The sequence below is a fragment of the Equus asinus genome, chromosome X, assembly GCF_041296235.1.
Source record: "Equus asinus isolate D_3611 breed Donkey chromosome X, EquAss-T2T_v2, whole genome shotgun sequence".
NCBI lineage: Eukaryota > Metazoa > Chordata > Mammalia > Perissodactyla > Equidae > Equus > Equus asinus.
The window spans coordinates 58,370,128-58,385,634 of NC_091820.1; the positions used below are offsets into that span (position 1 = coordinate 58,370,128).

Below are 15,507 nucleotides of genomic sequence, written 5' to 3' on the forward strand. Positions count from 1 at the left end.
ATAATTAAAGAGCTAACATTCATGTTATCCGGGTCCCAGAAAGACAGGAGAAAGAGTGTGGAGTTGACAAAATATTCAAGAAAATAAAAGCTGGAAATTTCCAAAATCTGGCAAAAGACACAAACCTACATAGCTCATGTGATACTATGTGATACACTGCCTGTGAGTCTATAATTATTTCAAATAAACAGTTAAAAAAGATAAAATGACATTTAATCACTTCAAATTCTCTTCTGTTTGTGATCACCTCAGGGATATAAAGCTACAAAAGAGTAGTTATAATTTATTAAGTCCCTATTATGTGCCAAGCCCATCATATTACAATTTTACCCCCATAACAATCTTAAGTGGTGAATAATCACCTGTTGTAAGGCTTACTATGTGCCAGGCATTGTAAGTGCTTGACAGTCATTATCACAATGAATCATCAAAGCAATCTTATGACCTAGGCACTATATAGACAAGGCACCGTACAGCTAAGAAAACTGCTGACAAGTGGGACCTATTAGTTTGACCCAGGTCACATAATATAAAGTTTCACAATAGGGACAAGAACCCAGATTAAAAAATAAGATTTAAAAAAGCAATAAATTTAAACTAAATTCTAGGAATATGTGAGAAATAGTAGGTCATATTAGCAAAGTCTAAATTACAGAATATTTAAGAGAAAACGAGACTTAATTCTTTGAGTACTTTTACATTGTTAAGCTGCGTTAGGAAGTTTTCTTAAAAGCTTCAGCCTAGCTATTACGATATATTCTAAGTCAATGAGATAACAAACCTGACAAAGGAGTATAATATCTATTCCTGTGCTAGTACCAAACAGCTTTAATATGGGCAGAAGCATTTTAATATTAAGCAAACTAGCAATATCATTCAGTTTCACTGAAGGCAGCACAGTGTGATGAAAACAGTACAATCAACGGGATCAGATCTAAATTCTCACTCCACTAGTTGAATGATACTGGCAAATTATAATGTCTATATCTCAGATTTCTCAACTAAAAAATGGAGACAACCATCCTTATCCAAACTTTAGTGAGGACATAACGCTGAAATGTTCTACAAACACCATTTAACTTACAATAAGAGTATGCAAGTTCAATACCTGACCATGAAATGTAAATATCTTAAATTAGTTAATATGTTTCTTCGCAAGTAAAAGCACCTTTTCAATTCCTCTAAGCTGTAAAATTAAAAGTACTTCAACATAGTGAGGAAGGAAACATCACAAACCACTCACTCTTCCCTTACCATTATACCACATTATATGGAGCACAAAGCGCTCTATATTGATTCCACCTGTTGTAAATCTCAGTGATCATGAGCTTTCTCTCACTCTGGATCATCCAGTCTTTGTGTGTGTGTGTGTGTGTGTGTGTGTGAGCATGAGAGTGCCTGAGAGCACGTTAAGTATGAAATAGAAAATTTAATAAAAATACAGTCACCTTTTATCATTTTCATAAATTTGCCTTGTGAAATTTTTATTTCAGCACCAATCTTCTTGGAAAGCTTTTTTCTCATGGGTAAGTGATACACTCGAATGCAGAAACTTTTCTATGAGGTTTAAATTAATACATGGACTCTATTTTACAGAGGCAGTGAATTACAACTATATAATTAACATACTATGGACTGATTTCTTCTTCCAAATACACCTCCACTAGTATTGACATGAAAGTGCTCAGTAGGTGTCAGAACGAGTAATACACCTTTTATGTACACCACTTCTTTTATACATGTACATACCTGTATTTATATATACTTTACTTCCAAATCTGCCTCTGGTTCAAGGTGCCATTGTAATTTATCAACCAAAAGGACATCTATTCTGCAAGTATTTGAAACTTGAGTCACCCAAAGCTGAACTCATCTAGAATCTCCCACATTGTCACTTCTGGGACTAGCCTCTCACCATCCACCTAAGTTTTTCTTTCCCCTAGGTGTCTATCAGACCAAACACTAACCAGGCCAGGACCCTACTTCTATGCTGCCACTTATCCTTGCCTTCTCTCTGGGTACCTTCACTTTAGCAGGCAGACAAGCTGACCTTGATTTCAACATGGGTGACTGCACCTCTACTCCCAGCCTCCTTCAAAGCCACTTATGGAACGTGACCCCTGTAGGCCTCAGCCAGAATTGCCTTCCTTCTTACAGGCCTTGTGTACCGTTACACATAGAATATAGTTTCATAAGGCACCAGAGCCTGAAAGACGATTCACCCATTTCTTTTGACCAGCGCTCACACACAACCTAGGCATGCCCGCATGCACAATGGCCAAGGAGGAGATTTACACTAGGGTGCCTCCATGACAATTGAACCCTGTCTCCCTTCTCACTCCTGCCACAAGGTAAGCTCATGTACATCGTGGGAGAGAAAGTTTTACAAGGGCTGGAGTCCTTTATGATGAGTGCCCCCCTGGCACTCCCATCCCACGTCACCCCCATCCCACGTGTGAGCTCATGTGCACACACACACATTCACTCAGAGAGCCAGTAGGAGTGTGGAGGTGTGTGCGTATGTGGAATAGGAGGTAGTGGTTACTCTCCGGATGCATGACCTGTAAAGTTTTTATTGTCTTAAATCACCCTGAGAATAGATCAACAAATGGATCTTAGTGTGGTTTAAAAAAACAGACAGAGGCTGTTTAATTTGGGACATTCTTTTCTCTTTTAGTTTAAAAAATTGTATTATTTAGCAAAGAATTCAGAGAAATACATTTCAGAAATGTTCCATGTAAAGTTATTCTTTTTATTTCTTTTTTAAAGAGTCTCTGCTTTAAAATAATCAGCTACATGTTGCACATATCTGTGTGGTAACTGAAAAATCAAATCTGTTACATGCCTACGGATGATACATAATTTCATGCGATTTTTATTTTTTGAATTCTATTTTTCTCTGTTTTCTAAATATTTTATTTAATGATGCATTTATTGATCAGTAAGCCAACGGCCTGGGATGAGTGTTGAGCTTCATGTACGCAGCTACAAGGCTAATGAATGTATTCAGCAATAAGGAAGTAACACCATAGTCACTATATTTTCCTCTTCATAACCAGGCTTGTCAGTAACTTAACTACTGCCGCTAAACTTGCCACTTAGTCCTTCTTAATACTTGCAGAAATCTTGGAAATTCTGTCATTAAAATTCAAAATATGTGGTTTCACTTTTAGTAAATTAGAAATAAATTAGGGGACAATTATTAATAATTTAATAAGAATTTACTGCACCCTTATTGTATACCAGTTTTGAGTATTTTACAGAAACAAACTTGATAATAAAAATAATAAAGATAGATATACGTATATAGCACTTATTATGTGCCATGCATATTTCTAAGCAGTTTATATAAACCAATTCAATCTTCATAATACTCTATGAGGTAGATGCACAATTATTACCATATTTTTACAGATATGAAAACCAAGGCACAGAAAGTAACTTGCACAAGGTCACCCAACTAATAAGTTACAGAATTGAGATTTGAATCCAAGCAGCCTGGCTTTAAAGATTTATGCTATAATGTACCCCAAAATGAAATTTTATTGTACTTACATATTTCAGTATATGCCCTAGGAATACCAAAATTCTAACAAGGCCCAACAGCCACTTCAACGACCCCTGAAAGACCATTATGAATGATATATTTTTTAAGAAAAATTACAAAAAGAATTAAGGTAAAACTCTATTTTTAGTCACACTTGGGCCCTAAACCTTAGTAAAGACCTCTCTGGTGTGTGGGCTGAAGGTGATGGCCTACCCTCAAGACCTAAAAGGTCCTTTGCACTATTCTAAACCCAAGTCAAATGAACCTCCATCCTACTGTAAGCAACGGGAGAGATGACAGCTTCAAATTGCATCCCCAAGAAGTGGTGAAAGAGAAGGAAATATAAAAAGCAGTCTCTGACATCAGGAAGCTAGCCTGGTACTCACAGCTAGGCCACATTATTCTCATCTTGGACATAAACCGTCTCACAGAATACCAACCTCTGACAAGGTTACTCTGGGACCACAATATAATGAGACAGAGCAAGGTGACTTAATTTTGCCCAAGCACAGACAAAAACAAGGCCACTATGCCAACCAAAAAATACCAAACACCCCTGCCATTCTAGCTAAAATAAGTGGCTACTACCTCTTTACCAATTACAGCCTTAACTTTATTCTAGTCTCTTCTCCCTATAGATAAGATGTGAGCTACCAATCATAAAATTGTCCCAATGATATAGAGTAACCCCCTACCTCCTTAGACCCTCCACCAAATCCCGCAACTAAAGCCCAAATCCTGCAATGTTTTATAACACCCACTTACTGATAAAATACAACAGTTCCCCATGACGCATGTTCGCCCTCACAGCAATAATGAATAAATCCAACTTGTTCAAATATGGGTGGTTTTTGGCTGGAGGCCACTGACATGTGAGATACAGCAAAAAGGCATGGCCTGCTCTTATAGAAAGCCCAGGAACAGCTTTACTGCTCCATCTTATGGAAGCAAGAGAAAGGGGACTGGAGGAACTTCAAGATGCCTGATCCTCCTCCATGAAATATCAGGAAAGACACACCCATATTTCTAACATTTTAATGTTCAGTAATAGTAACCACAATTAAAAGGGGCCCAATCTTTGTGTGTGGGGGAGGAGTTTGGGGGGATCAGCAATTTAATATAGGTTAAGATGAACGGTGATGAAAGGTGTGAAAAAGTCTCCATTTACTAAGTATACATTGGAAGTTATTTCCTGATTTGGTTCCCCTAAATAGTAAGTTGTCTTTGTTTCCCTATACGCTGTCAACTATTGCAACCCTAGAGAAAGGCAGGTCAGCATCTACCATTGTCCCTGGTAGAAAGGTATGATATTAAAGGAAGGTCCTGTCCAAACAGGGAGAGGAAAGAAAAAGCCCATGCTTCCCTCCCCACTTGACTGCAGAGAGATGAGACAAAGGCGAGAAAAGCAAGCAGTGTTATAAACTTACCTCTCTGAGCCAAAATCCGAAGGAGGAGGTATGTTCAATAGTGGAAGAATAGGTCACGAGTAGCGGAGCTTTTGTTCCACTTTCATTTTATAATTCTGTGGGATCACATCACAACCACCTGGCATGGAAGAGTGGCTAGGCAGCAATAACGAGACAGAGTTAGCACTTCCTAGCCACTCTCAGCTCTCTCATGGCATGTAAGAGATTAAGAAGTTCCCTGCTGTCCCAGAGGGATAGATGTGACATTCACAGAGTCTGCCAAAGGGGGAAGCTAAACCTTTGGAGTCTCACATGTGAGGAAGGCAAAGTCAGCTCCAGGATAAAGTCAGCTCTCTGACCAACCACATCCCGTTGTCCCCAGCCAGTGCGCCCCCATCATGTCATAAAGCAGTAAAAGCCCCTATACATCCAGGTGACATTGTGGAAAAGCAGGGAAATCTGAAATATAGACTAAGACACAGAAACCTGTATTTACACAGTGTTTAAATTATTAAATAGCAGTGAGTTTACTGGACTGATTCACATTAAGATTTTTGTTTTTCTGTAACCCTGGGGGTGGAGGTGGACTCAGGATTAAGACTAGATAAATTCTAAACAATAAAAAAAGATACACTTTCTTTCTACAGCTAAGTATAGTGTTAGTAAACTTGCATGCATATATAAACACATAGAAAAAGAATAGTAGAAAATAAATCAAAACATTAATAGTGCTTATCCTTGAGGAGTGGGTATACGGATTTTGGTTTTAATTAATGTATTTTTTTAGTATTTTCCATATGTCCTCCAATGAACTTATTACTCTTATAATCACAAAAAAAGATCAGTTTTAAAACCTGAACCACCAAAATTTTTATTCATTTTATTTTGCAGTGAAAGAACAAGAAAAATACTTTCGTAAATGGTAAAGTGATAACTTTCAATGAATGATTAAATGTACTATAGGAAAAGAGAAATCATACACTGTATTACAGTTTACACAATTACACAAACAATATGCGGCAATCTTTTGAAAATACTGTGATTAACACTTCACTGATAAACAATAACCTCAATACGACTACGTTTCAGTATTTATCATGGTCACATAAAATACAAGAGCCTATGAACAAGCTGTTATTAACAATAAACGTAGTTTTGCCTGAAATTCTTAAACATGTGCAGGCTTCTTCTTAGGCATTGAAGTTTTAAACTCTACTGCATGTTTATTGCAAAATGAAGCGGGCACAAATGAAATTAAACTCACCAGCTAAAGGACTAAGAAAACACAAATACAAGAAGCGAACAACAGCAGCAAAAAACCTTGGGTTGGTTAGCCAAGATTTTCTTTCTAAATAAATATTGATATCATTTACCAGTTCTGATAATATTTACAGCCACAGATTAATAGCTACATAACAAAAGGACTTCAGAAGGATTAAACTACACAACACTATGTTAACGTCTTAAATCATTTACCACAGTCTATACTTCCCAAAAGCATTCTGTTACTAAAATGCAAGGTCAAATGAATCAGTGTTGAGAAATATGTTTTAACTGACGCTACAAGAAAAATTCAGAACACAAGACTGTAATTAACTTCTCGTATCTTGAGTAACTAGATCTAGACCAATTAAGTTCACAGCCAAGTACACTCTGCTTTAGCGATCAATGTCTTCTACTATTGTCTCAAGATTTTTGCAACAGGCTTTAACCTCCTCAATTGCAGCCATCCAATTATCGTAAATAATTTTGTCATAAATTGCATCATTAACTTCCCTAACTACTCCCTCCTGCTGAGATTCCAGTGCATCACCTGAGAAAAATAATACTGATCTTGGGATTATGTAAGTACGTAAATTGTGACCAAGTAAAAAATCATCATTTCCATCCTTTCCATTTGAGCTGATTCCGTGAGGAGTAAAGAAATTGAAGAATGAATCCTTGGGAAAATCTTCAGTCACAGTTCGGATTGTTCCCCAGATCCGGTGTTTCTGCTTCTTCTTGATGGTTTTCAAAGTGACGTTCTTTCCCTCATTCCAGTCTATCTCACAGCCTGTGCAATACTCAATTGCGGTTCCTCTATAGGGATGGGGATCATAAAATGCTAGCCGTGACTTCAGCACATAGGTCTTTGTCAACAGCTCATTTTTGAAATATTCATTGGGCTTGAAGTGAAATTCTAGAGTGAAACTGAGAGGCTCACCAGGATCTGAAAGCCTCACTTCAATATCTGTCAGGAGCTTCAGAATAGGCTCATCATATTTCTTAATCAAAGGAGTGAGTGTGTCAACGTTTTTTAAGACAGTCAGCCAAAAATCAGGAATTCCTTTAGGATCCTCTTCTTTATTCTCTTCTCCGGTAGCCTCGATGTCATCATCATCATCATCGTCATCGTCTTCGTCATCCTCCTCCTCCTCAACAGCATAATCATAATAATCTTCCTCATAACCATCATCCTCATCCATGTACTCATGTACAAGACTTTCCTCATTACCATACATCTCTTCCTCATCATACATCTCTTCCTCATCATAATCCTCAGAGTCTGATTTATGTGCACATTCCTCTTTTGTAGGTTCATAGATTGCATTGATAATCTGACGTCTTTTTTCCAATAAGGGTTGATACAGTTCAGCAAACTTTCTTTCAATGTCATGAAATTCCCTTAGGAATTTGGATTCTAGATTGGCAACTCTAGTCTGAAGCTTTTTGAGGGCTAACACACGGTACTTAACTTTCACAGGTAGACTTTCAACAAAGTCAGTATCTAAAAGATAACCGGTAAGTCCTTTTGGACGGTCTGGGTCTGAGTCTTCATCAGTATCTTCACCTTTTTCCCCGCCTTCCCCGGACCCAGCAGCAGCATCTTCACCTCTTTCCCCTTCTTCCCCAGGCCCAGCTGCGGCATCTTCACCGCGCTCTGGCTGTTCCCTGGGTCCCTCCATCATTACCTTATTACCAGCCTCTTCTTGACTGGATTCTAACAGTTCCTTGTAGTCGGCTGACTCGGCCATTTTTCAAAAGACCGTACACACCTAAGGTGGCTACCGCCAAGATCAGGAGACCTGACCTCCGCGGGGAAAGACTCACCGGAATATCAGAAGCGGCGGTGGCTGGGGCAGAGGTGGAAGGAATGGTAACGGTCGAACTGCGGGAGCAACAGTGGAGGCTGATGCCGGTATAAAGGCAGCGCTGAGACTGTGAGAACCAGACTGAGGCAGCGGTGGCCTGTGTTGGGGTGCAGAGGGCGGGGATGGTCGCCGTAACTGGTCCTGCAGTAAAGAGCTAGAGACTGCAGAGAGCCGCCGTGGACAGACCTACGCCGCAAGCAGCTGCTGCCACAGAAAACCGTGCCGCAATATGATTACGCAGCCTTCTTGACTAGATTTTCGTGGTGCAAATAGATTGCTGCGTCACTCCCTCCCTCCTCCACAACTCAGCTCTAATCTTATTTGTTGGACTGTAGTGATTGACAAACCCTGAGCCAATAAATTATTAGATCTAAAGTTTCCAATTCTGCTCACCTTCCCAGGTTATCTAATATGGCTGGTTCATCCACCTCCCATTGGTTCTCCACCTCCCCCCACCCCCGAGTTTTGTAGAAATCCTGATTTTATTAGTTTATTTTTTAAATTTTAAACTGGTATTATACTTTTATAATTCCAAAAGAGCTAAGAGAGGACAAGGCATCTATCCATCCTAAGTCTGTCCCATCCATTTTAGTCTGGGTTCTGGGAAGGGGAGAGGTGGTTGGTGGAGGAACTTATAAAGAGAGGCTAGAAGGCAAAACACTAAAAAATTAGCAATGCTGGTCTCAGAGTGGTGTAACTGCCAGTGATTTAAATATTATATATTCTGTTTTTCTGTGTTTTCCACAAGCTACATGATAAGTGAGCAGTAATTTTAGATTGGAAAATCCTCATAGCATTTCCTGGGGTGGGGAGTGGGGTGGTGAAAGGAGGTTAGATGGGGGATAGAGTGAAAGAGGAGCTGTGATAAAGAGCCAAAGTGCTGTATCCAACTGTATGACAAGTGAACACACAAGACAATAAACCAGTTATCTGGCTTATCAGTAACCTAGTCCTAATATTGACACTTCTTCTTTCTTGATGCTGTCTTTAAAGTCATTGGGAATTTTAAAAAGAAATGCTCAAATGTAAAGAAATATTTCTTTAAAAAATTCATAACATTTGCTTGACACTTATGAGTTATTAAAAATAATTTAAATCTCAGCATTAAAAGATATGATTAAATGTATGATAGAGTATTCATAAGATGGAATACTATGCAGTCATTATAAAATTTCCTCTAGGCAGAAATCATTGGTGATGTTTATTTTGTTTGTATTTCCAATGCTGATCATTTATTAATTGAACAATTTTTCAAATTTTGTCTATGATTTTCCAGATTTGAACAATAATTTATATTGTGTTACTATCACAGAGATAAACACTGGTTACACATTGTATTTTTTTACCGATTCTTTCAGTATATAGGTAAATTTTTCTTTTTACTTATTTTATCTCTGTGTGTTACATGTATACCATTACAGTATTTACAGAATTCAATTTTCGGGCTCTTGTATCAATCTGGTAGTTTCATCGTTATAAGTCCCTGCATTACAAGTTTTCTTTTTCTGGTTCTGTAGTTGCAACATTTCTTCTACTTATCTGATAGTAAATACAATATATACTCATTTAAAAAAATGTGGAAAATGAGGAAATTTTTAGAGTTTAACAGAAATCACTAGTAGTCTCACAACCCTGAGAGAACCAATGTGAACATTTTGGTCGTTTTCTTTCTGACTTGTTTGCAGATGTGTTGTGTTTAAGCTGAAGGTTTTTCAAAGTAAAAGCAGAAGACACTCTTTTATAAACTTTTCCCTCTCATTAACATATTCCAATGTCCTTAGTTTCTGTAAATGTAATTTTAAAACAAAATCCATTGTTATTTAAATATATTATGTAGTTAAGCTAAATTATTAAAGGACAAAGTATGTTCATCTAATTTTAAGATTGAAGAGTCACTCATGGTTGTATAGGCAGTCACAGAAACCACAAAGAGAATGATGTGTTTCATTATGTAAAATAAAAATATGTGACACCAAAAACATAGGAAACAAAATAAAAAAATAGAGAAGTCAGACTTCTTCAAATTAGAAACATTTTTGCATCAAAGGATACTATCAACAGAGTTAGCTAAAAGGCAACCCACATAATGGGGAAAATATTTGCAAATCATACATCTGATAGAGGATTAATATTCAGAATATATTAAGGACTCCTACAAATCAACAGGCAATGAGAATCAAAATCACAGTGAGGTACCATTTCACACCTATTAGATTAGCTATTATTAAAAGAATAAAAATAGAAAAAAGTGTTGGCAAGGATGTAGAGAAATTGGAACATTTGTGCATTGCTGAGGAATGTAAAATGGTGCAGCTGCTGTGGAAAGCAGTGTGATGGAGACTCAAAAAAGTAGACATAGAATTACCATATGATCCAGTAATTCTACTTCTGGGTATATAACCAAATGAATTGAAAGTAGGGTCTGAAACAGACACTTTTCCACCCATATTCATAGCAGCATTTTTCCCAATGGCCAAAAGGTGGAAACAATCCAAATGTTCATTGACAGAGACATGGATAAACAAAATGTAGTGTGTATATACAGATATATATATATATATATCTGTATATATACACACACACACAATGGAATATGAATCAGCTTTAGAAAGGAACGAAATTCTGACACATACTACAACATGGATGAACCTTGAAGACATTATGCTAAGTGAAATAATCCAAACACAAAAAGACAAATATTGTATGATTCCAATTATATGAGGTACCTAGAGTAGTCAAATTCATGGAGACAGAAGGTAGAATGGTGGTTGCCAGGATCTGGGGCAGATGGGAAAGGAAGCTTTTGTTTAATGAGTAGAGAGTTTCAGTCTGGAAATATGAAAACATTTTGGATGTTGATTGCACAATAATGTGAATGTACTTAATGCCACTGAACTGCACACCTAAAAATGGTTAAAATGGTAAATTTTATGTTATGTATATTTCACCATAATAGAAAATGTTTAAAAAGCAAACCAACAAACAAAAACATAAACAATATTGCAAGTAAAATGAGCACTAAGCAAAAATAGGTGAAATATGTATAATAAACACATATATGTGCAAAACAAATAAATGATTACTATATAAAAAGAATTGACAATGATTAAAATTAAAAAGACTAAGAATTCCAAACTTTGGCAAGGAAGTAGAGAAACTGGGACCCTCAGATATTGCTACTAGGAGTGTAAGTTGATATAAAAACTTTGGAAAACCATTTGGAGCTATCTACTACATATAAACACATGCCTCTCCTATGAGCCAACAATTCCACATTTAGGTATATATATGAAAAAGCATGTACAATAGTGTTCATGCCAACATTATTTTTAAAATAACTCTATTGGATCATATTATGTGTGTCATATGATGTACCTTTTTCAAATGATTCAATGATTTCTTAAATTAAATTTACCAAGTTGTGCAACACCACCATGGATCAGTTTTAATAGATGTTCATCATCCCAATATATTTTGTGAACATTCACTGTTAATTCCCATTATACTTCCTACTCCCATCATAGACAACTGTTAACCTACTTTCTGTCTTTATAGCTTTAGCTTTTCTGGATAATTCATATAAATGGAATCATACCATATGTAGTCTTGACTTCTTTCACTGGGAATAAAGATTTTGAGATTCATCTATGCTATAGCATGTATCCATTGTTGGTTCCTTTTTATTGATGAATAGTGTTTGTGACATTGTGATATATATTTCTCATATGTATGTGGTCTTTGTTCACAGTTCCTGGCTCACAGCTCCCCAAAACATTGAAATTCCTTGTTTATGTTAATGAAGGTGACTTTTGGACCCCACCCAAGTGTGGGGGCTGGTTGCCGGGAGAACAAGCCATGTGTTTAGAGGATTGGCACTTTCAGTCCTACCCTCTGATTTCTGAGGAGGGGAGGGGGGCTTAAGGTTGAATCAATTGCCAATAGTCAATGACTTGGTCAATCATGACTATGTAATGAACCCTTCATAAAAACCCCAAAGGACAGCTCATCAGCCCTTTTTTGGAGAGCTTCCACATTGGGGAGCCAGAACACTTTCAACCTGCTGCCATGCTGGGCCCCAAGCTCCTATAAAGACAGAAGCTCCTTTGTTTGGGACCTTGCCTCATGAATCTCTTCATCTGGCTGTTGATTCATATCTTTTAATATCCTTTGTGATAAATCAGTAATCTAGTGAGTAAATGGGTTTTCTTGAATTTTGTGAGCCATTCTAGCAAATTAATCTAACCAGAGGAGAGGGTCGTGGGAATCTTTGATTTATAGCCAGTTGGTCAGAAGTATGAGTCACAAATTGGGACTTTCAACTGACATCTGAAGTGGGGAGCAGGTCTTTTGGGACTGAGCCCTTTACCTGTGTAATCTATCTCTGGGTAGATAGTGTCAGAATTGAGTTGAATTTTCAGACACACTGCTGGTGTCCAAGAATTGCTTGTTGGTATGGGGAAGACTCCACACACATGTTGGAATTGGGTCCAGGAACCCCTTTGCACTATTTAAGTGTATGAATATACCACATTACATTTATTTTTTTTACCAGTTTGATAGACATATAGGTTGTTTCCAACTTTGGGTACTTACGAATTATGCTACCACAAACATTTGTGTACAAGTCTTTTTTATTCTAGTTGTTCTGGTGAGTATGAAATAGTATCCCATTGTGTTGCATTTCCTTAATAACCATTTTTTCATGTGCTCATTAGCCATTCATATATATTTTGGTATAATGTATTCTAATCTTTCATCCATTTTTTATTGTTTTGATTATCTTTTCACTGTTGAGGTATAAGAGTTCTATGCATATTCTGGATACAAGGCCTTTATCAGATACTGGTTTTGCAATATTTTCCACCAGTATGTGACATGTCTTTTTACACCTACTAAGATGGTGTTTCTGAAGTACAAGAGTTTTGAATTTTGATGAGACCCAATTCATCATTTTTTTTTTTTTAAGATTTTATTTTTTCCTTTTTCTCCCCAAAGCCCCCCGGTACATAGTTGTATATTCTTTGTTGTGGGTCCTTCTAGTTGTGGCATGTGGGACGCTGCCTCAGCCGTGGTTTGATGAGCAGTGTCATGTCCGCGCCCAGGATTCGAACCAACGAAACACTGGGCCGCCTGCAGCGGAGCGCGCGAACTTAACCGCTCGGCCACGGGGCCAGCCCCCCAATTCATCATTTTTTAAAAGACTATGTTTTGGTGTCAAAACTGAGAAATCTGTGCATACGTCAAGGTCTTAAAGACGTTCTCCTATATTTTCTTCTAAATGTTTTATAGTTTTAGCTCTTATATTTAGATCTGTGATCCATTGTGAGTTAATTTTTCCATACGGTGTGAATTAAGGGCCTGAGTTTAGCTTTCTGCATATAGATATTTGTCCCAGCACCATTTGTTTAAAAAGCTATCCTTTCCTCAGTGAATTGCCTTGATATCTTTATCACAAATTCGTCAGCCATTGTTATATAAATGAGCCAACGATGGTCCCTGTATATCAGCCCCTACATTCTTTATGCTTCACTGCAGGCTAGGACCCTTAGCTCAAAGCCCACCAGCACCAAACTCAACTTCTTAAACATCTAACTGCTTTAAATATAGCCCAAATAAGCATATTTTTTGGTCCATTTAGAACTTGCTTACTACTCTACAAAACTGCACCCAACATCTGCCAGTCATAGATAAGACAAAACCTGTAGCTATAAAAGATTCCAAACTGATGCTGCCCTTTGGAGGTCCCTGACCCGGAGGCTGCCCACCTTGCTGCTGAAGAACATCACCTAGACACTTAAGCCCCCTCTCTGAATAACCTCTCTCCTGTAAATTCCTTTTCCCACTTCACCTTCTGGATTATGGCCCCATGACAACTCTCTGTAAGGTCTCCTGCTGTAAGAAACTTATCCACTCATGCAACCTTGTTTCAAACACCACCCAGCAAAGCTTATTGTGCAATACTGCCATCTCCTTGTCTCCTTGTCTTTTCCTTGATCAGCCCTAAAATCTTCAAACTTACTGCAACCATAAATATAAAGATTTATTTCTGCATTTTCAATTCAGTTTTATTAGTCTATATGTCTATCCTTGTTCCAGTACCACACTGTCTTGATTACTGTAGCATTACAACAAGTATTTACTAGGAAGTGAAAATCCTCCATTTTTATTTTTTCGAAATAGTTTTGGCTATTCTGAGTATTTTGCATTTCCATATAAGTTTTATTGTCAGCTTATAAATTTCTGCAAAAAAAACCCACCTAGAATTCTGATAAGGATTGCCTTGAATCTATTGATGAATTTGAGAGTAAGTGATATCTTAACAATATAGTCTTCCAATCCATGAATAAGAAAATTCTTTCCATTTATTTGTCTTCTCTAATCACTCTCAGCAATGTTTTGTATTTTTCAGTGAACAAATCTTGCCCTCCTTTTGTTAAATTTATTTCTATACATTTTATTATGATGTTATTGTAAAAGGTACCGTAATTGTATTTTTGTCGTAAGATATATATAACATAAATTTTACCATTTTAAGCATTTGTAAGTGTAAAGCTCAGTTGCATTAAGTACATTCACAATGTTGTACAACCATCACCAATATCCATTTCCAGAACTTCATCATCCCAAACTGAAACTCTGTACTCATTAAACAATAACTCTTCATTCCTCACTTCCCCCAGCCTCTAATAACTTCTATTATATTTTGTGTTTCCAGGAATTTTTCTATTTTATGTACCTCATATAAGTGGAATCTTACAATATTTGTCCTTTTGTATGTGGCTTATTTCACTTAGCATAATATTTTCAAGTTTCATCCATGTTGTAGCATGTATCAAAACTTCATTCCTTTTTATGGGTGAATAATATGCTCCTGTGTGTGTGTGTGTGTGTGTGTGTGTGTGTATGTTACATTTTGATTATTCACTCATTTGTTGATGAACACTTGGGTTGTTTCCGACTTTGACTATTGTGAATAATGCTACTATGAAGTTTGGTGTGCAAGTATTTATTTGAGTCTCTGCTTTTAATACTTTGGGAATATGTAGTAGTGGAATTACTGGATCACATGGTAATTCTATGTGTAACTTTTTGAGGAAAGGCTGAACTGTTTTCCATGGTGGCTGCATAATTTTACATTCCCCAAAGCAATGCATAAATGTTGCAATTTCTCCAAATTCTCACTAAAACTTATTTTTTGTGTTTTTTTAAATAGACATCCTAATGAATGAGTCTGAAGTCATATCTCATTCTGGTTTTAATTTTAATTTCCCTAGCAACTAGTTATGTTGAGTATCCTTTCAAGTGCATATGGTCCATTTGTGTCTCTTATTTAGAGAAATGTCTACTCAAGTCCTTTGCCCATTTTTGAATTGGTTTGACTTTTTGTTGTTGGAGTGTAGAAGTTCCTTATGTATTCTGGACA

At 37.0% G+C, this 15,507-nt stretch overlaps 1 protein-coding gene across 1 annotated transcript; it reads right to left on the reverse strand.

Moving 5' to 3' along the window:
- Positions 1 to 5,798: 5,798 nt before the first annotated feature.
- NAP1L2 (nucleosome assembly protein 1 like 2) lies at positions 5,799 to 8,375 on the reverse strand. The gene has a single exon (XM_014832022.3). It carries the CDS (start codon positions 7,965 to 7,967, stop codon positions 6,612 to 6,614), a length of 1,356 nt encoding a protein of 451 aa, XP_014687508.3. The 5' UTR covers positions 7,968 to 8,375; the 3' UTR covers positions 5,799 to 6,611.
- Between the last annotated feature and the right edge of the window lie 7,132 nt (positions 8,376 to 15,507).

What these genes read in the sequence shown, in the direction of transcription:
- NAP1L2 (XM_014832022.3), bottom strand. Translation starts at nt 7,967, where the DNA reads ATGGCCGAGTCAGCCGACTACAAGGAACTGTTAGAATCCAGTCAAGAA.